The sequence below is a fragment of the Lichenostomus cassidix genome, unplaced genomic scaffold (assembly GCF_008360975.1).
Source record: "Lichenostomus cassidix isolate B80296 unplaced genomic scaffold, HeHo_3.0 HiC_scaffold_39, whole genome shotgun sequence".
NCBI classification, from domain to species: Eukaryota; Metazoa; Chordata; class Aves; order Passeriformes; family Meliphagidae; genus Lichenostomus; species Lichenostomus cassidix.
In genome coordinates, this window is record NW_028147446.1 from 1754971 (window position 1) to 1781282 (window position 26312).

At 48.3% G+C, this 26312-nt stretch overlaps 1 protein-coding gene and 1 long non-coding RNA gene across 8 annotated transcripts; both read left to right on the top strand.

Annotated features, from left to right (window-relative positions):
• The first annotated feature begins 873 nt into the window (after positions 1-873).
• On the top strand, positions 874-26132 carry LOC146422694 (adhesion G protein-coupled receptor E5-like). Of its 7 annotated transcripts, XM_085046132.1 has the most exons (15): positions 874-942; positions 3766-3816; positions 6108-6215; positions 6783-6947; positions 9176-9307; positions 10238-10275; positions 11334-11411; positions 12598-12775; positions 14980-15087; positions 17733-17959; positions 18921-19127; positions 22224-22418; positions 23725-24111; positions 25041-25107; positions 26090-26132. In XM_085046132.1, the coding sequence occupies exons 1-13, from the start codon at positions 921-923 to the stop codon at positions 23944-23946; spliced, it is 1731 nt and encodes a 576-aa protein (XP_084902258.1). In that variant the 5' UTR covers positions 874-920; the 3' UTR covers positions 23947-24111; positions 25041-25107; positions 26090-26132. The 7 variants fall into 7 exon arrangements, with proteins under 7 accessions (XP_084902258.1, XP_084902260.1, XP_084902261.1 ...); XM_085046134.1 differs by lacking the exons at positions 22224-22418; positions 23725-24111; positions 25041-25107; positions 26090-26132 and adding exons at positions 21335-21406; positions 21790-21893; positions 22018-22184; XM_085046135.1 differs by lacking the exons at positions 22224-22418; positions 23725-24111; positions 25041-25107; positions 26090-26132 and adding exons at positions 21335-21406; positions 21790-21872; positions 22018-22184.
• On the top strand, positions 22687-23621 carry LOC146422695 (uncharacterized). The gene is made up of 3 exons (XR_014848070.1): positions 22687-22772; positions 22928-23302; positions 23513-23621. It is a non-coding gene; the product is annotated as an uncharacterized LOC146422695 (long non-coding RNA).
• Positions 26133-26312: the final 180 nt, after the last annotated feature.

The following is a 26312-nucleotide window of genomic DNA, read 5'->3' on the forward strand; positions in this document are numbered from 1 at the left end:
TTTTGGCCACCAAGATGACATTAGGGGCACCAAGGTGTCCCCAGAGGCCACCAAGGGCCACCAAGAGGACATTTGGGGTCACCAAGAGGTCCCAAAGGGTCACCAAGGGGACATTTGGGCCACCAAAGTGTCCCCAAAGGCCACCAAAGGGTCACTTTTGGCCACCGTGGGAACATTTTGGCCACCAAAATGTCCGCAAAGGCCACCAAGGGGTCACTGGGGTGACTTTTCGGCCACCAAAGTGTCCCCAAGGGCCACCAAAGGGCCACTTTTGGCCACCGTGGGGACATTTTGGCCACCAAAATGTCCCCAAAGGCCACCAAAGGCCACCAAGGGGTCACTGGGGTGACACTGGGGTGACATTTCAGCCACCAAAGTGTCCCCAAGGGCCACCAAAGGGCCACTTTTGGCCACCAAGGTGACATTTCGGCCACCAAAGGGTCACTTTTGGCCACCGTGGGGACATTTTGGCCACCAAAATGTCCCCAAAGGCCACCAAGGGGTCACTGGGGAGACGCTGGGGTGACACTGGGGTGACATTTCAGCCACCAAAGTGTCCCCAAGGGCCACCAAAGGGTCACTTTTGGCCACCGTGGGGACATTTTGGCCACCAAAATGTCCCCAAAGGCCACCAAGGGGTCACTGGGGAGACACTGGGGTGACATTTCAGCCACCAAAGTGTCCCCAGAGGCCACCAAAGGGCCACTTTTGGCCACCAAAGGGTCACTTTTGGCCACCAAGGTGACATTTCGGCCACCAAAGGGTCATTTTTGGCCACCGTGGGGACATTTGGGCCACCAAGAGCCACCCTGGGGCCACCAAAGGGCTCAGGGGACCCTGGGACCCAGAGTGGGCGTGGCCTCGTGGCTCTGACCACGCCCATTTAGCCACGCCCACTCAGGCCACGCCCCCAGCGCGCGATGGGAAACGCCGGGAAAGTCGGTGAGAGCGAAACCCCCGAAAATTCCCCAAATTCCCCCAAATTTACCCCAAAAAAACTCCCAAAAATGACCCGAATCCCTTCCGGGAAACTAATCCTGGATCCCCCAAATTCCCAATCCTAAAAAAACCCCAAAAAATCCCCAAAAAAAGCCCAAATTTGCTCCGAAATCCGCCCGAAAAACTTCCTGGGAAACTAAAACTTCCCCAAAAACTCCCTAAATTGCCCCAGAAAACTCCCAAAAATGACCCAAATCCCTTCCGGAAACTAATCCTGGATCCCCCAAATCCCCAATCGCAAAAAAACCCCAAAAATTCCCCAAAAAACCCCAAATTTACTCGGAAATGCACCCGAAAAACTTCCTGGGAACCTAAAATTTCCCAAAAAACTCCCTAAATTGCCCCAAAAATCCCCCAAAAAACCCCAAAATAACCCAAATATCTCCCCGAAAAGCCGCTCGGGACCTCCAAACCCTAACCCTAAAAAAACCCCAAAAAATCCCCCAAAAAACCCCAAATTGGCTCCGAAATGCGCTCGAGAAACTTCCTGGGATTTCCAAAAAGTTCCAAAATTCCCCCAAAATTTCCCCAAAAAGCCACTCGGGATCCACAAAACCTCCCCGAAATCCGGAAAAATGACCCCAAAAAATCGCCCTGAAAAAAATCCTAAAGTGCGTCACTAAAAAAACCCCAAAAACCTCCAAAAAAACCCCAAAATCCTCTCCAAAAAAAGCCCAAAATCCCCCAAAATCACCCCGAAAATCTCCCCGAAAACCCCAAAATCCTCCCAAAAAAACCCCAAATCCCCTAAAAAATTCCAAAACCCAAAAACCCCAAAACCCCCAAATTCCAAAAAATCCCCCAAATTCCCAAAAATCCTCCCAAACACAAATCTCCCAAAAATCCCAAAATCCTCCCAAAATCCTCCAAATCCCCCCAAAAAAACCCAAAAACCCCAAATAACGGTTTTTCCCCTCCCCCGTGCCTCAGTTTCCCCAAATTTGGGGAGTGGGGTTGGTAGTTAGGACCCAAAAAACCCCAAAATCCTCCCAAAACCTCAAAATCCTCCCCAAAAAAGCCTGAAATCTCCCCAAAAAACCCAAAAACCCCAAAATCCAAAATCCCCCAAAATCCCAAAAACCCCAAAATCTCTGAAAAACCCCAAAACCTCCCCCAAAAAACAAAATCCTCCCAAAAAACCAATCCCCCAAAAACCCCAAAATCCCCCAAATCCCCAAAAATCCCCCAAAATCCCAAAAACCCCAAACTCCTCCTCATCCCAAACCCCAAAATCCCCCAAATCACCCAAATCCTCTCCCAAAAACCCCAAAAAAACCCCAAAACCCCAAAATCCCCCAAAATCCTCCCAAAAAAATCCCAAAAAAACCCCAAAAAACCCAAAAATCCCAAAAAAACCCAAAAATTCTCCCAAAAAAACCCCAAAAATCTCCCCAAAAACCCCAAAATTTCTCCCCAAAAAACCCCAAAATCTCCCCAAAAAATCCTCCCCAAGAAAGCCCCAAAATCCTCCAAAAATCCCCAAAATTCCCCCAAATCCCCCCAATTTTTTGGGGTCCCCCCGCCCCTCCCCCCACTTCCTCTTTCCCACGCTCGGAGGGAAGTGGGGGGAGGGGCGGGGTGGGGGAGGGGCGACACTTCCGGTTGGGCCACACCCTGATTTTGGGGTTTTTTTGGGGTGATTTTCCCTAAATTTGGGGTTTTTTGGGATTATTTCCCTGATTTTGGGATGATTTTCACTATTTTTGGGGAGTTTTGGGTTGATTTTCACTATTTTTGGGGAGTTTTGGGTTGATTTTCCCTAATTTTGGGGGTTTTTTGGGGTGATTTTTCCTAATTTTGGGGGTTTTTTGGGGATGAATTCCCTAATTTTGGGATGATTTTCACTAATTTTGGGGGTTTTTGGGAGATTTCCCAAATTTTGGGTTTTTTTGGGGATGATTTTACCTAATTTTGGGGTTTTTGGGGATGATTTCCCAAATTTTGGGGTTTTTTTTGGGGTGATTTTCCCTATTTTGGGGTTTTTTGGGGTGATTTTCACTAAATTTGGGGTTTTTTTTGGGATGATTTCCGCTAATTTTGGGGTTTTATGGGGTGTTTCTCCTTAATTTTGGGGTGATTTCCCTAATTTTTGGGGTTTTTTTGAAGTGATTCTGCCCAAAATCTCCCCAAAATCCCCAAATCTCCCCAAAATCCCCAAAAATCTCCCCAAAATCTCCCCAAAAATACCCAAAATCTCCCCCAAATCCCCCAAAACCCTCAAATTCTCCAAAAATCCCCAAAAATCCCCAAAAATCTCCCCAAAATTCATCCCAAAAAATCTCCGAAATCCCCAAAATCTCCCAAAAAATCTCAAAATCCCCCAAATCCCAAATCCCCCAAAATCTCTCAAAATCCCCAAATTCTCCCCCAAATCCCCCAAACCCCAAAAATCTCCCCAAAAATCCCCAAAATTCATCCCAAAAATCTCCCCAAAAATCCCCAAAATTCATCCCAAAAATCTCCCCAAAAATCCCCAAAATTCATCCCAAAAATCTCCCCAAAAATCTCCAAAATCTTCCCCAAAATCTCCCCAAAATCCCCAAAAATCCCCCAGAAAAATCTTAAAAATCCCCAAAATAATCTCCAAAAATCCCCAAAAAATCTCCCCAAAATCCCCAAGAATCCCCAAAATCTCCCCAAATTCTCCCCAAAATCCCAAAATCTCCCCCAACCCCCCCAAAATCTCCCCCAACCCCCCCAAAATCTCCCCAAACCTCCCCAAATTTCTCACCTCCTCCCCCACTTCCGCCCCTCCCCCCCCCGCAGGGTTATTTTGGTTCCTCCTGGTCGCTCTGCGCCCCTCCCCCCCCGCCCGAGGTGAGATTTTGGGGTTTTTTTTGGGGTTCTGGGGGAGATTTGGGGGGGATGGGGAGGTTTTGGGGGAAATTTGGGGGTTTTGGGGGCGGAAATGGAGAGAATTTGGGTGCTTTTTGGGGAAAATTTGGGGTTTTGGGGCAGAAATGGAGAGAATTTGGGTGCTTTTGAAATTGGGGTTTTTGGGGATTTGGGGTTTTTTGGGGCAATTTGGGGTTTTGGATTTTGAGGGCGGAAATGAGAATTTGGGTACTTTTTGGGGAAAATTTGGGGTTTTGGGGGAATTTGGGTTTTTGGGGTGAATTTTGGGGTTTGGGGGGATTTGTTTGGGGTGTTTTTTGAGGAATTTGGGAGTTTTGGGGAGGGGATTTGGGGAGTTTTGGGAGAGAATTTGGGGTTTTTGGGAATTTGGGGGTTTGTGGGGTTTGGGGGGAATGGAGAGAATTTGGGTGCTTTTGGGGGAAATTTGGGGTTTTTGGGGGATTTGGGGAGAATTTTGGGGTTTCGGGTGGATTTTGGGGGAGGATTTGGGTGGTTTGGGGGAATTTGGGTTTTTGGGGGTTTTTGGGGTGGAAATGGAGAGAATTTGGGTACTTTTGAGGGTTTTGGGATTGGGGTTTTTTTGGGGTTGGGGACATTTGGGGGTTGGGGAGGTTTCTGGGAGAATTTGGGGGTTTTGTGGGGAAAATTGGGGTTTTGGGGAGAAGTGAGGAGGGAAATTTGGGGTTTTGGGGGTGGAAATGGGTGGTTTTGGGCGAATTTTGGGGGAATTTGGGGTTTTGGAGGATTTAGGATGTTTTGGGGGAAATTGGGGAGATTTGGGTGTTTTGGGTAGATTTTGGGGGGTTGGGGAGGTTTTAGGGGGAATTTGGGGGTTTTGGGAGGAATTTGGGTTTTGATTTGGGGGCGGAAATGGAGAGTTTTGGAAATTTGGGATTTTGGGGGATTTGGGGGGGGGAGAATTTGGGGTTTTTGGGATTTTAGGGAAATTGGGAGATTTGGATGTTTTTGGGGTTTTTGGGGATTTGGTGTTTTAGGGCTTGGAGGTTTTTGGGGAGATTTGGGAGATTTGGGTTTTGGGGATTGGGTGTTTGGGAATTTGGGGGTTTTGGGAGGTTTGGGGTTTTTGGGGTGGGTTGAGGGTTGGGGTTTTGGGGAGATTTGGGTTTTGGAGGATTTGGGGTTTTGGGGGGAATTTGGGTTTTGGGGGAATTTGGGGTTTTGGGTGGATTTTTTGGGGAATTTTGGGGTTTTGGGGAGAAATGGAGAGAATTTGGGTGCTTTGGGGAAAATTGGGTTTTTGGGAGATTTGGGGGGTTGGGGAGGTTTTGGGGGGAATTTGGGGGTTTTGGGGAAAGAATTTGGGGGTTTCGGGTGGATTTTGGGGGCGGAAATGGAAAGAATTTGGGTACTTTGGGGGGAATTTGGGGTTTTTGAGGTGAATTTGGGCTGAATTTTGGGGGAATTTGGGATTTTTTGGGGGGAATTTGGGTGTTTCCGGTGGATTTTGTGGTGAATTTTGGGGATTTTGGGGCAAATTTTGGGGATTTCTTGGTGAATTTTTGGGATGAATTTTGGGGATTTTGGGGTAAATATTTGGGGCGAATTTTGTGATTTTTGGGATGAATTTTGGGGATTTCGGGATGAATTTTGGGATGAATTTTTGGGATGAATTTTGGGGATTTTTGGGATGAATTTTTGGGATTTCTTGGTGAATCTCTGGGATGAATTTTGGGTTGAATTTCGGGGATTTTGGGGTGAATTTTTGAGATGAATTTTGGGAATTTTGGGGTGAATTTTTGGGGTGATTTTTGGGATGAATTTTGGGGATTTCAGGATGAATTTCGGGGTGAATTTCCAGATTTCAGGGTGAACTTTTGGGATGAATTTTTGGAGTGAGTTTTGGGGATTTCAGGGTGAATTTTTGGGTGACTTTCAGGGATTTTGGGGTGAATTTTTGGAGTGAATTTTGGGGATTTTGGGGTGAATTTTTGGGATGAAATTTTTGGGGTGAATTTTGGGGATTTTGGGGTGAATTTCAGGATGAATTTTGTGATTTTTGGGATGAATTTTTGGGGTGAATTTCGGGGATTTTGGGCTGAATTTTGGGGATTTCAGGACTGAATTTTGGGGATTTTTGGGACGATTTTTGGGATGATTTTTGGGATGAATTTTTTTGATTTTTGGGATGAATTTTGGGTTGAATTTGGGTGGTTTTGGGCTGAATTTTTGGGGATTTCAGGATGATTTTTGGGATGAATTTTGGGCTGAATTTGGGTGTTTTTGGGTCTCAGGAGATCCTTTTTGCCCCAAACGGCACAACGAGACTCACTGTGAATGTGCAACCGGATTTGAGGGACCTCCGTGGGAGATTGAGAAACCCTGGGAGCAGCGCTGTGAGGGTGAGACTGGTTTATACTGGTTTATACTGGTTTGTACTGGTTTATACTGGTTTGGACTGGTTTATACTGGCTAAACTGGTTTATACTGGGAATGGACTGGTTTATACTGGGATGGATTTGAGGGACCTCCGTGGGAAATGGAGAAACCCTGGGAGCAGCGCTGTGAGGGTGAGAAACTGGTTATACTGGTTTGGACTGGTTTGTACTGGTTTGGACTGGTCCAAACTGGTCTGAACTGGTTTATACTGGTTTAACTGGTTTTTACTGGTTTTTACTGGTCTAAACTGGTTTTAACTGGTTTTAACTGGTTTTTCATACATCAATGAGTGTGTGGGGGAGGGGCAGCCGGGATGGACTGGTTTTTACTGGTTTTTACTGGTTTTTACTGGTTTTTACTGGTTTTAACCGGTTTAACTGGTTTTTACTGGTTTAAGTGTTTTTTACTGGTTTTTCCTGGTTTTTCAGACATCAACGAGTGTGTGGGGGAGGGGCAGCACTGGGATGAACTGGTTTATCTGATTTTTACTGGTTTGAACTGGTTTGAACTGGTTTGAACTGGTTTTTCAGACATCAACGAGTGTGTGGGAGAGGGGCAGCCGCCCTGCCCCCCCCTGCAGAGCTGTGAGAACACCGAGGGAGGGTTTGGGTGTGTTTGTAACCATGGTTACCGACCCAAATTGGGCACGGAGACCCCCAGGAACGGCAGCGAGACCCCCGGGCTGGAGTGCGAGGGTGAGACCCCAAAAAAACCCCAAAAAACAACCCAAATTCCAAAAAAATCCCCAAAAAATCCCCTCAGAAAACCCCAAAAACTGCCCCAGAAACCTAAAAAATGCCCCCCAGGGACCCCAAAATCCCCCCAGAGACCCCCAGGCTGGAGTGTGAGGGTGAGACCCCAAAAAAACCCCAAAAAATTACCCCAAATTCCAAAAAAATCCCAAAAAAATCCCCAAAAAATCCCCCAAAAATCCCAAAAAAAATCCCAAAAAAATTGCCCCAAATTCCCCCCAAAAATTGCCCCAAAATCCCCCCAGAGACCCCCGGGATGGAGTGCGAGGGTGAGACCCCAAAAAAACCCCAAAAATTACCCCAAAAAAACAACCCAAATTCCAAAAAAATCCCCAAAATCCCCAAAAAAATCCCCTCAGAAAACCCCAAAAACTGCCCCAGAAACCCCAAAAATGCCCCCCAGGGACCCCAAAATCCCCCCAGAGACCCCTGGGATGGAGTGTGAGGGTGAGACCCCAAAAACCCCCAAAAAAAACCCCAAAATTACCCTCAAAATTACCCAGAAAAAACCCCAAAAATCAAAAAAAATCCCCCTCAGGAAACCCCGAATTTCCCCCAAAAATCGCTTCAGGAATCCCCAAAAAACCCCAAAGGAAACCCCAAATTCCCCCAGAGACCCCCGGGCTAGAGTGGGAGGGTGAGAGACCCCCAAAAACCCCAAAATTAACCCAAAAAACCCCCAAATTACCCCAAAAAAATTACCCCAAAATTACCTCAAATCCCCCAAAATTTCCCCAAAAATGGCCCCAAAAATCACCCCAGGAACCCCAAAAATGCCCCCAGAGACCCCCGGGCTGGAGTGGGAGGGTGAGACCCCAAAAACCCCCAAAAAACCCCAAAATTGTCCCTAGAAAAACCCCAAAATTCCCTCCAGAAACCTCAAAATCCCTCCTCAGAAAACCCCAAAATTGCCCAAGAAAACCCCAAAGGAAACCCCAAAATTAACCCCAAAATCTCCCCAAAAATCCCCTCAGGAAACCCCAAAAAAAACCCCCAAAAAACCCCAAAATCCTCCAAGGAATCCCAAAGGAAATCCCAAAATCCTCCCCAGAAAATTCCCTCAGGAAACCCCAAAATCTCCCCCAAAAAACCCCAAAATCTCCCCAGAAAACCCCAAAAATTCCCCCAGGGAAACCCCAAATTTTGGGATTTTTCTCCCCCAGTTTTTGGGATTTTCTCCCCCAAATTTTTGGGATTTTCTCCCCCAAATTTTAGGAATTTCTCTCCCAAATTTTGGGATTTTCTCTCCCAATTTTTTGGATTTTCTCCCCAATTTTTAGGATTTTCTCTCCTAATTTTGGGATTTTCTCCCCAAATTTCGGGGATCTCTCCCCAATTCCGGGGGGTCTCTCCCCCTCATTTTTGGGGAATTTCTCCCCAATTTTTTTGGCGTTTTTCCCCCATTTTTTGGGAATTTCTGCCCCATTTTTCGGAGTTTCTCCTCCGTATTTTTAGGAATTTCTCCCCCAATTTTTGGGATTTTCTCCCCAAATTTTGGGGGGATTTCTCCCAAATTTTGGGGGTCTCTCCCCAATTTGGGGAAGAGTCTCCCCTCTTTTTTTTTTAATTTTTGTCCCATTTTTGGGAGCTTTTCCCCCCATTTTTTGGGGAATTTCTTCCCCAAATTTAGGAATTTCTCCCCCAAATTTTGGGATTTTCTCCCCAATTTTCAGGGGGATTTCTCCCAAATTTTGGGGATCTCTCCTCAATTTGGGGAGGGGTCTCCCCTCAATTTTTTGGTTATTTTTGTCCCATTTTTGGGAGCTTTTCCCCCAATTTTTAGGAATTTCTTCCCCATTTTTTGGGATTTTTTTCTCCCATTTTTAGGACTTTCTCCCCCAAATTTTGGGATTTTCTTCCCCAAATTTTGGGATTTTCTCCCCCAAATTTGGGGGTTTTTGGGGGGGTTTTTTGGGGGGGGTTTTTTTGTTTTTTTTTTTGGGTTTTTTTTTTTGGTTTTTTTTTTTGGGTTTTTTTTTTTTGGGTTTTTTTTTTTGGTTTTTTTTTTTGGGTTTTTTTTTTTGGTTTTTTTTTTTGGGTTTTTTTTTTGGTTTTTGTTTTTGGTTTTTTTTTTGGGGGGATCTCTCCCCACTTCCGGGGGGGTCTCTCCCCAATTTGGGGAGGGGTCTCCCCCCCTTTTTTCCCCTCCCCCACCTCTCCCCTCCCCCCAGATATCGACGAGTGCCAGCCGGGGGGGGAGGGGCGATGCCAGGGGGGCTCTTTGTGCCTCAACACCCCCGGGAGCTTCGAGTGTCACTGTCCCCCCCCCGGCAAGGGACCCCCCGGGCCCGAGGGCTGCCCAGGTGAGACCCCTCCCCAAATTTACCTGAAAATCCCCAAAAAAAACCCCAAAAAAATCCACCCGAAAATACCCAAAATATGGAAAAAATAGCGCAAAAATACCCAAAATCTGCCCCAAAATCCCAAAATTTACCCCAAAATCACCCCAAATTCACCCCCCGGGCCCGAGGGCTGCCCAGGTGAGACCCCTCCCCAAATTGTCCCGAAATCCCAAAAAAAACCCCCAAAAAAATCCCAAAAAACTGCGTGAAGATCACAAAAACTGCGTGAAAATACGAAAAATGTGCCCCAAAAAATCCCTAAAATTCACCCCAAAAACTCCCCAAAAAATCCCAAAATCCCCCAAATTCCCCAAAACCCCTAAAATCCCCCAACAAATTCCCCAAAATTCCCCAAAATCGACCAACAATTCCCCAAAATTCCCCCAAAAAATCCCCAAATTCACCCAAAATTCCCCCAAATCCCCAAAAAATTCATCCCAAAAACCCCCAAAAATCCCCAAAATCAAATTCCCCAAAATCCCCAAAATCCCCCAAATTCCCACAAATTCCCCCAAAGTTCCCAAATCCCCCAAAAATCCCCAAAAATCCCCAAAAATTCCCAAAAAATCCCCCGAAACCCCCAAAATCCCCCAAAATCCCCAAATTTCCCCCAAAATCCCCCAAAAATCCCCAAAATTTCCCCAAAAATCCCCAAAAATCCCCAAAAATCCCCAAAAATCCCCAAAAGTTCCCTAAAAAAATCCCCAAAAATTCCCCAAATTCACCCAAAAATTAACGTAAAAATCTCCCAAAAAATCCCAAAAATACCTAAAAAATTACCTTAAAAACCCCAAAATTCCCTGAAATTTTTTGGGGGCGGGGTTGGTTTGACCACGCCCATTTTCTGACCACGCCCACTCTGACCACGCCCACTCCTGGCCACGCCCCCAGCGGTTCCGGTGCCTCCGGAGGTGTGCGGGGAGGAGAAGGTGAGAGAAAATCCCAAAATTTTGGGGGAAAATCCTAAAATTTTGGGGTGAAAACTCGAATTTTGGGTGGGAAACCCCAAATTTTGGGTGGAAAAAATCTAATTTTGGGTGGGAAATCCTGAATTTTGGGGGCAAAATCCTAAATTTTGGGTGGAAAATCCCAAATTTTGGGTGGGAAATCCCAGATTTGGAGGGAAACCCCTAAATTTTGGATAAGAAATCCCGAATTTTGGGTGGGAAATCCTATATTTTGGAGGGAAAACCCTAAATTTTGGGTGGGAAATCCTAAATTTTGGGTGAAAATCATAAATTTTGGGTGGGAAATCCTAAATGTGGGTGGAAAAAAAATGGAATTTAGGGGGAAAATCCTAAAGTTTGGGGGAAAATCCTAAATTTTGGGGGGAAAAACTCGAATTTTGGGTGGGAAATGCTAAATTTTGGGGGGAAAATCGCAAATTTTGGATGGGAAATCCTAAATTTGGGATAAGAAATCCTAAATTTTGGGTGGGAAAACTCGAGTTTTGGGTGGAAAATCCCAAATTTTGGGTGGGAAATCCTAAATTTTGGGTGGGAAATGCTAAATTTGGGTCGGAAACCCCAAATATTGGGTGGAAAAAATCGAATTTTGGGTGGGAAATCTCGAATTTTGGAGGGAAAACCCTAAATTTTGGGTGGGAAATCCTAAATTTTGGTGACAAATCTCAAATTTAGGGTGGGAAATCCCAAATTTTAAATGGGAAATCCTAAATTTTGGGTGGGAAATCCCAAATATTGGCTGGAAAAAATCAAATTCTAGATGGGAAATCCCAAATTTTGGGTGCAAATCCCAAATTTTGGGTGAGAATCCTAAATTTGGGTGGGAAATCCTAAATTTTGGGTGATAATCCCAAATTTTGGGGGCAAAATCCTAAATTTTGGGGGGAAAAAATCGAATTCTGGGTGGGAAATCCCAAATTTTGGGTAGAAAATCCCAAATTTTGGATCAGAAATCCCAAATTTTGGATCAGAAATCCCAAATTTTGGGTGCAAATCCCGAATTTTGGGATTTCTCTGCCCAGAGCTGCAATTTGGGGTTGATTTTGGAGAGAATTTCGGGAGAACTGAGAGGAGGAAGAGATCCTCAGAGTGTCCTGAAGGTTTGGGGGAATTTGGGATTTTTGGGGAAATTTGGGGTTTTTATGGGAAATTTTAGGGAAATTTTTGGGGAGATTTTGGGGAAATTTGGGGATTTTGGGGCAAATTGGGAAATTTGTGGATTTTGGGGAGATTTTGGGGATTTTGGGTGAATTTGGGGATTTTGGGGGAATTTGGGGATGTTTTGGGATTTTTGGGATTTTTGGGAATTTGGGGATTTTGGAGATTTTGTGGATTTTGGGTGAATTTGGGTATTTTTTGGGATTTTTGGGAAATTTGGGGATTTTGGGGAAATTTAGGGGAATTTTGGGAAATTTGGGGGAATTTTGGGATTTTGGGGAAATTTGGAGGAATTTGTGGATTTTATGGATTTTGGGGAAATTTGGGGATTTTGGGGGAATTTGGGGGAATTTGGGGATTTTTTTGGATTTTGGGAAATTTGTGGATTTTGGGAGATTTTTTGGGGGGAATTTGGGGAAATTTGGAGATTTTGGGGAATTTGGGGAATTTGGGGAAATCTGGTGATATTTGGGGGATTTTGGGGCCATTTTGGGCTATTTTGGGATTTTTTGGGGATTTTTTTGGGGATTTTTTGGGAATTTTTTGGGGGTTTTTTGGGGATTTTTTTAGGATTCTCACCTCTCTAATTTGGGTTCCCCAGGAGCTGCTGTCCCTCCTGGAGGTGTCCCTGGGTGGATTTTGGGGCCATTTTGGGTCAATTTTGGGATTTTTAAAAAATTTTTTGGGTTGATTTTTTTTTAATTTTTGGGGATTTTTTTGGGGAATTTTTTGGGAATTTTTTGGGGATTTTTTAGGATTCTCATCTCTCTTTTTTTGGGGTCCCCAGGAGCTGCTGTCCCTCCTGGAGGTGTCCCTGGGTGGATTTTGGGGTCATTTTGGGGTCATTTTGGAGGTTTTTAGGGTGATTTCTGGGATTTTTTGGGGGATTTTTTGGGAATTTTTTGGGGATTTTTTTGGGAATTTTTTTGGGAATGTTTTTGGGAATTTCATGTCCCCAATTTTGGGGTCCCCAGGAGCTGCTGTCCCTCCTGGAGGTGTCCCTGGGTGGATTTTGGGGTCAATTTTGGGATTTTTGGGTCAATTTTTTTGGATTTTTTTTGGGAATTTTTTGGGAATTTTTTGGGAATGTTTTTGGGAATTTCATGTCCCCAATTTTGGGGTCCCCAGGAGCTGCTGTCCCTCCTGGAGGTGTCCCTGGGGCTCCCCCAGGCCGCAGTTCCCACTCAGGTCCGGCTGGCTCGGCTCTCGGCTCTGCTGGAAACTGCCGAGGCTTTGGGCAGAGAGGCTGCGGCCAGGATGTCACTGTCACCCGGGATTGTCACCAGTGTCACCTCCCAGAGGGCAGGTAACCCCAAAAACATCCCGAAAATGGACTTGGGACCCCAAAAAACCCCAAAAACCATCCCAAAAAAACCCAAAATCGCCCCAAAAAACCCTAAAAACACTCTTGGGATCCCAAAAATCCCAAAAACCACTGCGGCCAGGATGTCACTGTCACCCTCCAGTGTCACCAGTGTCACCTCCCAGAGGGCAGGTAACCCAAAAATCACCCCAAAAATGGACTTGGGACCCCAAAAAACCCCAAAAACCACCCCAAAAAAACCCAAAATCGCCCCAAAAACCCCTAAAAACAGCCCTAAAAAGCACCCCAAGAACAACTGTGGCCAGGATGTCACCTGGGATTGTCACCAATGTCACCAATGTCACCAGTGTCACCTCCCAGAGGGCAGGTAACCCCAGAAATGGACTCGGGACCCCAAAAAACCCCAAAATCCATCCAAAAAAACCCCAAAAAACACCCCAAAAAAACCAGAAAACATCCCAAAAAGCCCAAAAATCATCCCAAAAAACTGCCGAGGCTTTGGGCAGAGAGGCTGCGGCCAGGATGTCACTGTCACCCTCCAGTGTCACCTCCCAGAGGGCAGGTAACCCAAAAAACATCCCAAAAACGGACTCAGCACCCCAAAAAACCCCAAAACAACCCTAAAAACCCCAAAAATCACCAAAAAAACCCTAAAAACCACTGCGGCCAGGATGTCATTGTCACCCGGGATTGTCACCAGTGTCACCTCCCAGAGGGCAGGTAACCTAAAAATCACCCCAAAAATGGACTTGGGACCCCAAAAAACCCCAAAAACCACCCCAAAAAACCCTAAAAACTGCCCAAAAAACACCTAAAAACCACCCCAAGAACAACTGCGGCCAGGATGTCACCTGGGATTGTCACCAATGTCACCTCTGTCACCTCCCAGAGGGCAGGTAACCCCAAAAACAGCTTCAGGACCCCAAAAAAACCCAAAAACCATCCCAAAAAAACCCTAAAAACCAAAAAAATCACCCCTAAAACCCCAGAAAACATCCGAAAAACCCTAAGAACCACTGTGGCCAGGATGTCATTGTCACCTTCCAGTGTCACCAGTGTCACCTCCCAGAGGGCAGGTAACCCCAGAAACAGCTTCAGGACCCCAAAAAACCCCAAAAACCACCCCAAAAAACCCCTAAAAACCCCAAAAATCACCCCAAAAACACCCAAAAAAACCCCAAAAAGTGCCCCAAAAACCACTGCGGCCAGAATGTCACCTGGGATTGTCACAAATGTCACCTCCCAGAGGGCAGGTAACCCGAAAAACATCCCGAAAATGGACTCGGGACCCCAAAAAACCCCAAAAACCACCCCAAAAATCTCCAAAATCGCCCCAAAAACCCCTAAAAACAGCCCTAAAAAGCACCCCAAGAACAACTGCGGCCAGAATGTCACCCGGGATTGTCACCAATGTCACCTCTGTCACCTCCCAGAAGGCAGGTAACCCCAGAAACAGCTTCAGGACCCCAAAAAAACCCAAAAACCACCCCAAAAAAACCCTAAAAACCCCAAAATCACCAAAAAACTCCCAAAAACCCTAAAAACCATTGCGGCCAGGATGTCATTGTCACCTGGGATTGTCACCAATGTCACCAGTGTCACCAATGTCACCTCCCAGAGGGCAGGTAACCCCAGAAATGTGTCCCAGTGTCCCTGGGGTGTCACTGATGTCCCCAAGGGTGTCACAGATGTCACATAGAGGTGACACTGATGTCACTTTGTCCCCAGCTCTGTCCCTGGCAGTGTCCCTGGGGAGGTGGCACTGTCACACAGAGGTGACACTGATGTCCCTTTGTCCCCAGCTCTGTCCCTGGCAGTGTCCCTGAGGTGTCACTGATGTCCCCAAGGTGTCACTATCATTGTCCCTTGTCCCCAGCTCTGTCCCTGGCAGTGTCCCGCAGTGTCCCAGTGTCCCCAAGGTGTCACTGTCATTGTCACTCTGTCCCCAGCTCTGTCCCTGGCAGTGTCCCTGGGCTGTCACTGATGTCCCCAGGGTGACACTATCATTGTCACTTTGTCCCCAGCTCTGTCCCTGGCAGTGTCCCAGTGTCCCCAGGGTGTCACACATGTCACATAGAGGTGACATTAATGACATCACTTTGTCCCCAGCTCTGTCCCTGGCAGTGTCTCTGAGGTGTCACACATGTCACATAGAGGTGACATTAATGACATCACTTTGTCCCCAGCTCTGTCCCTGGCAGTGTCCCGCTCTCTCCCCCCCTCCCCGGTGACCCTGAGTGTCCCCAAGGTGCAGCTGGAGGTGCCAGCGGAGGTGGCACTGGATGGGGACAGCGGTGAGTGACGCTGGGGACATCGATGGGGACATTGGGGACATCGATGGGGACATTTGGGGATTTGGGGACATTGGGGATTTGGGAACAGTGGGGACATTGGGGACACTTTGGGGACATTGGGGACACTGGGGATTTGGGGACACTTTGGGGACATTGGGGACACTGGGGACACTGGGGACATTTGGGGACATTGGGGACATTGGGGACCTTGGGGACATCATTGGGGACATTGGGGACATTTTGGGGACATTGGGGACATTGGGGATTTGGGAACAGTGGGGACATTGGGGACATTGGGGATGTTGGGGACATTGGGGACATTGGGGACATTTTTCAGCTCATTTTGGGGAATTTTAAGTGGGATTTTGGGGCCATTTTGGGGCTATTTTTGGATCATTTTGGGGCCATTTTGGGGTGGATTTTGGGGAAATTTTTGGGGCTCATTTCTGCAGATTTTTAGCTCATTTCAGGTCAGATTTTGCTCAGATTGTCCCCAATTTTTCTGTGTCCCCAGGGCTGGCCCTGGTGGCCCCAGGGGCGATTTTGGGCTCATTTTTGGGATCATTTTGGGGGTGATTTGGGGTGGATTTTGGGCTCTTTTTGGGGTGGATTTTGGGGAATTTTCAGGGGGATTTTTGGGCCATTTTTAGCTCATTTCAGGTCCGATTTTAACCGGATTGTCCCCAATTTCTCGGTGTCCCCAGGGCTGGCCCTGGTGGCCTCAGGGGGGATTTTGGGCTTTTTAATTTTTAATTTTTGGGCTCATTTTTGGGACATTTTGGGGTGGATTTTGGGAAATTTTTGGGGCTCATTTCTGCAGATTTTTAGCTCATTTCAGGTCCCATTTTAACCCCATTGTCCCCAATTTTTCTGTGTCCCCAGGGCTGGCCCTGGTGGCCCCAGGGGGATTTTGGGCTCATTTTTGGGACATTTTTGGGTTATTTTGGGGCTATTTTTGGATCATTTCGGGGCAGATTTTGTATGGATTTTGGGGAATTTTCAGGGGGATTTTTTTTTGCCATTTCAGGACCATTTTTAGCTCATTTCAGGGCAGATTTTGGGCTCATTTCTGGATATTTTTGAGTCACTTTGGGGATGATTTCTGGCTCATTTTGGGGCCATTTTGGGGTGGATTTTGGGTAATTTTAAGGGGAATTTTTTGGGTCATTTTAGGGCTATTTTTAAGTTATTTCAGGGCACATTTTGGGATGATTTCTGGAGATTTTTGAGTCGTTTTCGGGGAATTTTGGGATCATTGCTGGAGGATTTTTGAGGTCATTCTGGGGGGATTTTGGGGTCATTTTGGAGTTGATTTTTGGGACCATTTTGGGGCCATTTTGGGGTAATTTTGGGCTCATTTTGGGGCCGTTTTGGGGTGGGTTTTAGGGAATTTTAAGTGGGATTTTTGGGCTATTTTGGGGCTGGTTTTGGATCATTTTGGGGCCATTTTCGGGTGGATTTTGGGGAAATTTTTGGGGCTCATTTCTGCAGATTTTTGGCTCATTTCAGGTCAGATTTTGCTCAGATTGTCCCCAATCTCTCGGTGTCCCCAGGGCTGGCCCTGGTGGCCCCAGGGGGGATTTTGGGATCATTTTTGGGATCATTTTGGGGGTGATTTGGGGTGGATTTTGGGCTCATTTTGGGGGGATTTTGGGGAATTTTCAGGGGGATTTTTGGGCCATTTTTAGCTCATTTCAGGTCACATTTTAACCGGATTGTCCCCAATCTCTCAGTGTCCCCAGGGCTGGCCCTGGTGGCCCCAGGGGGGATTTTGGGCTCATTTTGGGTGGATTTTGGGCTCATTTTGGGGTGGATTTTGGTGAATTTTAAGAGGGATTTTTTGGGGCTATTTTAGGGCTATTTTGATCAGATTTTGCTCAGATTGTCCCCAATCTCTCGGTGTCCCCAGGGCTGGCCCTGGTGGCCCCAGGGGGGATTTTGGGCTCATTTTTGGGATCATTTTGGGGGTGATTTGGGGTGGATTTTGGGCTCTTTTTGGGGTGGATTTTGGGGAATTTTCAGGGGGATTTTTGGGCCATTTTTAGCTCATTTCAGGTCCCATTTTAACCAAAATGCCTCAATTTTTGGGACATTTTGGGAACCTTTTGGGGCCATTTTGGGGTGGATTTTGGGGAATTTTACATGGGATTTTTTGGCTATTTCAGGACCATTTTTAGCTCATTTCAGGTCAGATTTTGCTCAGATTGTCCCCAGTTTCTGTGTGTCCCCAGGACTGGCCCTGGTGGCCCCAGGGGGATTTTGGGGAGAATTTTTGGGACATTTTGGGCTCATTTTGGAGAGAATTTTAGGGTCACTTTAGGGGTGATTTGGGGTAATTTCAGGGTGGATTTTGGGCCATTTTGGGGCTGTTTTTGGGCTCATTTTGGGGCCATTTTGGGGTGGATTTGGGGGAATTTTAAGAGGGATTTTTTTGGGCTATTTTAGGGCTGTTTTGATCGGATTTTGCTCAGATTGTCCCCAATTTTTCTGTGTCCCCAGGGCTGGCCCTGGTGGCCCCAGGGGGGATTTTGGGCTCATTTTGGGGTGGATTTTGGTGAATTTTAAGAGGGATTTTTTTGGGGCTATTTTAGGGCTGTTTTGATCGGATTTTGCTCAGATTGTCCCCAATCTTTCCCTGTCCCCAGGGCTGGCCCTGGTGGCCCTGCTGACCCTCCCAGGGCTCCCCCAGGCTCTCCAGGAAGCCCCCCGAGTGCTCTGGGGGGGTTGGGGGTCTCTGCCTCCCCCTCCCCCCCGCCGGGGCAGGACCTTCAACTCCTACCGCGTTTTGTCACCCGTGGCCACCGCCTTTGTCACCAGGGTGGCACCCAGGGGGACCCCGGAGGTGACACTGAGCTTCAGGCATGAAGTGCCGGTCAGTGGGAGCTGGAAATGGGGGGAAAAAAGGGGAGAAATGGGGGAAAAAATGGAAAAAAATGGGGAAAAACTGCAAAAAAATGGGGAAAAAACCTTGAGAAATGGGGGAAAAACGCAAAAAAATGGGGAAAAAACTCCAAAAAATGGCGAAAAAACTCAAAAAATGGGGAAAAAACTAAAAAAAGCTCAAAAAATGGGGAGAAAAGTGGAGAAAGGGGGAAAAAAACCTTGAAAAATGGGGAGAAAACCTCAAAAAATGGGGAAAAATCCTCAAAAAATGGGGAGAAAACTGGAGAAATGGGGAAAAAACCTCGCGAAATGGGGAGAAAACCTTGAGAAATGGGGAGAAAAGTGGAGAAAGGGGAAAAAAAACCTCAAAAATGGGGAGAAAAGCTCAAAAAATGGGGGAAAATCCTCAAAAAATGGGCAGAAATGGGGAAAAAACTTGAAAAAATGGGAAGGGAACCTTGAAAAATGGGGAGAAAACCTCAAAAAATGGGGAGAGAACCTCAAAGAATGGGGGGAAATGGGGAAAAACTTCAAAAAATGGGGAGGGGAGCCCAAAAAATGAGAGGGGACCCCAAAAAAATACCCCTAAAAAAGGGGATAAAGACCCAAAAAAATACCCCTAAAAAGGGGATAAAGACCCCCCAAAAAATACCCTAAAAAAGGGGATAAAGACCCAAAAAAATACCCCAAAAAAGGGGATAAAGACCCCCAAAAAAATACCCTAAAAAAGGGGATAAAGACCCCAAAAAATACCCCAAAAAGGGGATAAAGACCCCAAAAAATACCCCAAAAAAGGAGAAAAATACCCCAAAAAAGGGGATAAAGACCCCAAAATAATACCCTAAAAAAGGCAGGGGGAGCCCAAAAAAAAACCCCAACAAAGATCCCAAAAAATGCCCTAAAAAAAACCCCGAAAAGGACCCAAAAAACCCTTTTTTTTTTCCCCCCAGGACCCCAAATTGGGAGGGAAAATCCTCTGCGCCTTTTGGGACACGAGGGAGAGGCTTTGGGACACGAGGGGCTGCCGGGAGGAGACCCCGAAATTTGGGGATCCCAAAATTGGGGAATCCGAAATTGGGGAATCCGAAATGGTCACTGTGTGCGTCTGTGACCACCTGACCAGTTTTGCTGTTCTGCTGGCGTTCAACGAGATCCAGGTGAGCTGAGAAACCCCAAAATCACCCCAAAAATGTCCTGAAAATGTCCTGAAGTCACCCCAAAAATGTCCCTAAAGTGTTGTAAAAAATATCCCAAAAATCCCGAAAAATACACCAAAAATATCTCAAAATCACCTGAGGAGTTTTGCTGTTCTGCTGGCTTTTAACGAGATCCAGGTGAGCTGAGAAGCCCAAAAATCACCCCAAAAATGTCCTGAAAACATCCTGAGATAACCCCAAAAATATCCTGAAAATATCCCAAAAACTGCACCAAAAATGTCCTGAAATAACCCCAAAAATATCCTAAAAATATCCTGAAAATATCCTAAAAATATCCCAAACACATCCCAAAAAAATCCCAAAAAATGCACCAAAAATATCCCAAAATCACCTGAGGAGTTTTGCTGTTCTGCTGGCTTTTAACGAGATCCAGGTGAGCTGAGAAACCCCAAAATCACCCCAAAAATGTCCCAAAAATATCCTGAAATCACCCCAAAAATGTATGAAAAGTATGCCAAAAACTGCACCAAAAATAGCCCAAAATCACCCCAAAAATGCCCTGAAATCACCCCAAAAATATCCTAAAAATATCCCCAAAAAATCCTGAAAATATCCCAAAAACTGCACCAAAAATGTCCTGAAATAACCCCAAAAATATCCTAAAAATATCCTGAAATAACCCCAAAAATGCCCTAAAAATATCCTGAAATAACCCCAAAAATATCCTGAAAATATCCTGAAATACCTCCAAAAATATCCTGAAAATATCCTGAAAACACCCCAAAGATATCCTAAAAATATCCCAAACACATCCTGAAAAAATCCCGAAAAAAATCCCAAAAATATCCCAAAATCATCCCAAAATCACCTGAGGAGTTTTGCTGTTCTGCTGCCTTTTAACGAGATCCAGGTGAGCTGAGAAACCCCAAAATCACCCCAAAAATGTCCTGAAAATGTCCTGAAATCACCCCAAAAATGTACCTAAAGTGTTGTAAAAAATATCCCAAAAATCCCGAAAAATACACCAAAAATCACCCAAAATCACCTGAGGAGTTTCGCTGTTCTGCTGGCTTTTAACGAGATCCAGGTGAGCTGAGAAGCCCAAAAATCACCCCAAAAATGTCCTAAAAATATCCCAAACACATCCCTAAAAAATCCCGAAAAATACCCCAAAAATGTACTAAAAATATCCCAAAAACTGCACCGAAAATATCCCAAAATCATCCCAAAATCTCCCCAAAATCACCTGAGGAGTTTCGCTGTTCTGCTGGCTTTTAATGAGATCCAGGTGAGCTGAGAAACCCCAAAATCTCCCCAAAAATGTCCTAAAAATGTCCTGAAAATATCCCAAACACATCCCTAAAAAATCCCGGAAATATCCCAAAAAATCCCAAAAAATACACCAAAAATCACCCAAAATCACCTGAGGAGTTTTGCTGTTCTGCTGCCTTTTAACGAGATCCAGGTGAGCTGAGAAACCCCAAAAATCACCCCAAAAATGTCCTGAAAATATCCTGAGATAACCCCAAAAATATCCTGAAAATATCCCAAACACATCCCTAAAAAATCCCAAAAATATCCCAAAAACTGCACCAAAAATGTCCTGAAATAACCCCCAAAAATATCCTAAAAATGTCCTGAAATCACCCCAAGAATGCCCTAAAAATGTCCTGAAATACCTCCAAAAATATCCTGAAAATATCCCAAACACATCCCTGAAAAATCCTGAAATATCCTGAAAAAATCCCAAAAATATCCTAAATATATCCCAAACACATCCCTAAAAAAATCCCAAAAATATGCCAAAAATGTACTAAAAATATCCCAAAAACTGCACCGAAAATATCCCAAAATCATCCCAAAATCTCCCCAAAATCACCTGAGGAGTTTTGCTGTTCTGCTGGCTTTTAACGAGATCCAGGTGAGCTGAGAAACCCCAAAAATCACCCCAAAAATGTCCTGAAAATATCCTAAAAATATCCCAAAATCACCCCAAAAATGTCCCCAAAACCTTCCTGCTCCTGGCCCTGGTGGCCCTGAGGCTCTCAGTGGTGGCCCAGGTGGCCCTGAGGGTCTCCAGAAGGTCCCAAAGGTGACCCTGGGGATGTCCCTGGTGGCCCTGGGGGTCCTGAGAAGGTCCCTGGGGTGGCCCTGGGGGTGTCCCTGGTGGTCCCAGGATGTCCCCAACCTGTCCCTGTCCCCCATAGGACCACTGGCTGCTGGACCTGGTGGCACAGGTGGCCCTGGGGGTGTCCCTGGTGGCCCTGGGGCTCTCAGGAGTGACTCTAGGTGATCCTGGGGTGGCTTTGGTGACCCTGAGGTGACCTTGAGGTGACTCTCAGGATGTCCCTGTCCCCCTTTAGGACCACTGGCTGCTGGACCTGGTGGCTTTGGTGGCCCTGGGGGTGTCCCTGGTGGCCCTGGGACTCTCAGTGGTGGCTTTGGTGGCCCTGAGGGTCTCAAGAAGGTCCCAGAGGTGGCCCTGGAGGTGACCCAGGTGGCCCTGGGGCTCTCAGGAGTGACTCTAGGTGGCCCCGGGGTGGCTTTGGTGGCCCTGAGGTGACTCTAGGTGACTCTCAGGATGTCCCTGTCCCCCTTTAGGACCACTGGCTGCTGGCCCTGGTGGCCCTGGGGGTGTCCCAGGTGGCCCTGGTGGTCCCAGGATGTCCCCAACCTGTCCCTGTCCCCATTTAGGACCACTGGCTGCTGGACCTGGTGGCACAGGTGGCCCTGGGGGTGTCCCTGGTGGCCCTGGGGGTGTCCCTGGTGGCCCTGGGGCTCTCAGGGTGACCCTGGGGTGACTTTGGTGACCTTGATGTGACTCTAGGTGGCCCTGGGGGGTCTCAGGGTGACTCTGGGGTGACCCTGGGGGTGTCACGGTGACCCAGAGGTGGCCCTGGGGGTGTCCCTGGTGGTCCCAGGATGTCCCCAGCCTGTCCCTGTCCCCCACAGGACCACTGGCTGCTGGACCTGGTGGCGCAGGTGGCCCTGGGGGTGTCCCTGGTGGCCCTGGGGTGGCTTTGGTGACCCTGGGGTGACCCTGGGGGTGTCCCTGGTGGTCCCAGCTTGTCCCCAACCTGTCCCTGTCCCCCACAGGACCACTGGCTGCTGGACCTGGTGACGCAGGTGGCCCTGGGGGTGTCCCTGGTGGCCCTGGGGGTGTCGGTTGTCACCTTCGCTCTCTGCAGAGCTCTGGGTGAGCTCAGGGCGACTCTGCAGCTCCACCTGAGCCTCAGCCTGCTGGTGGGACACCTCACCTTCCTGCTGGGCATCGATAGTGCCCAAAATCCGGTATTTTTGGGGGATTTGGGGTCGTTTGGGGTGATTTGGGGTCATTTCGGGAGGATTTGGGGTCGTTTTGGGGGGATTTGAGTTGGATTTGGGGTCATTCAGAGGATTACAGGTGAGCTCAGGGGACACCTCACCTTCCTGCTGGGCATCAATAGTGCCCAAAATCCGGTATTTGGGGGATTCTGGGGGATTTTGGGGGATTTGGGATCATTTGGGGTCATTTCGGGAGGATTTGGGGTCGTTTTGGGGAAGATTTGGGGTTGTCTGGGGGGATTTGGGGTCATTCAGAGGATTACAGGTGAGCTCAGGGGACACCTCACCTTCCTGCTGGGCATCGACAGCGCCCAAAATCCGGTATTTTTGGGGGATTTGGGGTCGTTTTGGGGGGATTTGGGGTCATTTGGGGTCACTTGGGGTCATTTCGGGGGAATTTGGGGTCATTTCGGGGACATTTGGTGTCATTCAGAGGGATTACAGGTGAGCTCAGGTTCAACAGCGCCCAAAATCAGGTATTTTTGGGTCTTTTTTGACTCAAAAATTGGAGTTTTGGGGTCATTTCAGGGGGTTTAGGGGAATTTGGGATCATTTGGGGTCGTTTGGGGGGATTTGGGGTCGTTTGTCACCTGTGTGTCCCCAGGCTGTGATCTTCCACCTGCGGCTCCTGAGAGGTGCAGGGGCTGCACTGTGTCACCAGTGTCCCCAATGTCCCCAGTGTCCCCAGTGTCCCCAAAGTGTCTTAACGCCCTCAATATCCCAATGTCCCCAATGTCCCCAATGTCCCCATTGTCCCCAATGTCCCCAATGTCCCCAATGTCCCCACTGTCCCCAATGTCCCCAATGTCCCCAATGTCTCTAATACCCTCAGTGTCCCCAATGTCCCTGATGTCCCTGATGTCCCCATTGTCCCCAATGTCACCAATGTCCCCAATGTCCCTAATATCCCCAATGTCCCCAACACCCCCAATGTCCCCGATGTCCCCACAGGTGACCTGCAGGGCGGTGGCAGTGATCCTGCACCTGTCCTACCTGTCGGCGTTCACCTGGATGGCCCTGCAGGGACTGCCCTGTGTCCCCTGTGTCCCCTGTGTCCCCAGTGTCCCAATGTCCCCACAGGTCACCTGCACGGCCGTTGCTGTCATTCTCCACCTGTCCTACCTGTCGGCGTTCACCTGGATGGCTCTGCAGGGACTGCCCAGTGTCCCCAATGTCCATAATGTCCATAATGTCCCCAATGTCCCCAATGTCCCCGAAGTTTCTAACACCCCTGATGTCCCCAATGTCCCCGATGTCCCTGATGTCCCCACAGGTGACCTGCACGGCCGTTGCTGTCATCCTGCACCTGTCCTACCTGTCGGCGTTCACCTGGATGGCCCTGCAGGGGCTCCACCTGTACATCCTGCTGGTCAGAGTGTTCCCTCCGGCCTGGCTGCGGCCAAAGCACCTGCTGGCCATGGGCTACACCCCCCCGGCGCTCATCGTGGCACTGGCCGCGGCTGTGAACCCTTGGGGGTTTGGGACAGACCAATAGTGAGTGACAGGGGGATACTGATAGTGATCAATAACCAATAGTGATCAATAACCACAGTGATCAATAGCGATAGCAGCACCTGCTGGCCATGGGCTACACCCCCCCGGCGCTCATCGTGGCACTGGCCGCGGCTGTGAACCCTTGGGGGTTTGGGACAGACCAATAGTGAGTGACAGGGGGATACTGATAGTGATCAATAACCAATAGTGATCAATAACCACAGTGATCAATAGCGATAGCAGCACCTGCTGGCCATGGGCTACATCCCCCCGGCGCTCATCGTGGCACTGGCCGTGGCTGTGAACCCACAGGGGTTTGGGACAGACCAATAGTGAGTGACGGGGGGATACTGATAGTGATCAATAACCAATAGTGATCAATAACCACAGTGATCGATAGCGATAGCAGCACCTGCTGGCCATGGGCTACACCCCCCCGGTGCTGATAGTGGCACTGGCCGCGGCTGTGAACCCACAGGGGTTTGGGACAGACCAATAGTGAGTGACGGGGGGGATACTGATCAATACTGATCAATAACCAATAGTGATCGATAACCAATAGTGATCAATAGTGATCACTAGTGATGGATAATGAATGGGGGGAGACTCCCAGTCCCTCCCAGTGCTCCCAGTTCCCCGGTTTCCCAATCCCAGTCCTTCCCAGTTCCTCCCAGTCCCTCCCAGTTCCATTCCCAGTCCATCCCAGTGCCTCCCAGTTCCCCAGTTCCCATTCCCAGTCCCTCCCAGTTCCTTCCAGTCTCTCCCAGTTCTATTCCCAGTCCATCCCAGTCCCTCCCACTCCCTCCCAGTTCCATTCCCAGTCCCTCCCAGTTCCCCATTTCCCATTCTCAGTTCCATACCCAGTCCCTCCCAGTTTGCCCATTTCTCAATCCCAGTCCCTCCCAGTTCCCCAGTTCCCATTCCCAGTGCCCCATTTCCCATTCCCAGTCCCTCCCAGTTCTATTCCCAGTCCATCCCAGTCCATCCCAGTTCCATTCCCAGTCCCTCCCAGTCCATCCCAGTGCTCCCAGTTTGCCCATTTCCCATTCCCAGTCCCTCCCAGTCCCTCCCAGTTTGCCCATTTCCCGTTCCCAGTTGCTGGCTCTCCCTGGCTCGAGGTTTCCGCTGGAGCTTCCAGGGTCCTGTCATTGTCATCAGCGCGGTGAGAGCTCGGTGTCACCTGTGGGTCACCTGTGTCACCTGTGTCACCTCTGTCACCTGTGTCACCTCAGTGTCACCTCTGTGTCACCTGTGTGTCACCTGTGTCACCTCCGTGTCACCCCAGTGCCACCAGTGTCACCTGTGTGTCACCTGTGTGTCACCTCTGTGCCACCTGTGTCACCCCAGTGCCACCTCAGTGCCACCTCTGGGTCACCTGTGTCACCTCAGTGCCAGCTCTGTGTCACCTCCGTGTCACCTCCCTGTCACCTGTGTCACCTCTGTGCCACCTGTGTCACCTGTGTCACCCCAGTGCCACCTCTGTCACCCCAGTGCCACCAGTGTCACCTGTGTCACCTCTATGTCACCTCAGTGGCACCTCTGGGTCACCTGTGTCACCTGTGTCACCTCAGTGCCACCTCTGTGTCACCTCCGTGTCACCTCAGTGCCACCTGTGTCACCTGTGTGTCACCTCAGTGCCACCTCTGTGCCACCTGTGTCACCCCAGTGCCACCTCAGTGGCACCTCTGTGTCACCTGTGTCACCTCAGTGCCAGCTCTGTGTCACCTCAGTGCCACCTCTGGGTCACCTGTGTCACCTCCGTGTCACCTCCCTGTCACCTGTGTCACCCCAGTGCCACCTCAGTGCCAGCTCTGTGTCACCTGTGTCACCTCAGTGCCAGCTCTGTGTCACCTGTGTCACCTGTGTCACCTCAGTGTCACCTCAGTGCCACCTCTGTGTCACCTCCCTGTCACCTCACTGTCACCTCCCTGTCACCATTGTCACCACCATGTCACCTCCCTGTCACTGCTGTCACCCCAGTGCCACCAGTGTCACCGTCCCATCAACCTCCTGTCCCTCCATTGTCACCTGTCAACCCCCCCAATGTCCCCATTGTCCCCATTGTCCCCACTGTCCCCAATATCTCCAATGTCCCCAATGTCTCCATTGTCCCTGCTGTCCCCTGCTGTCCCCGCTGTCCCCAGGTCAACGCTGTCATCCTGGTTGTCACCCTCTGGAAGTTGGTGCAGAAATTCAACGAGATCAACCCAGACGTGGGACATCTGCGCAAGATCCGGTGGGACATCGGGGACATCGGGGATTTGGGGATGTTGGGGATTTGGGGACATTGGGGACATCGGGGGGATTGGGGACATCGGGGATTTGGGGACATTGGGGACATCAGGGACATTGGGGACATTGGGGACA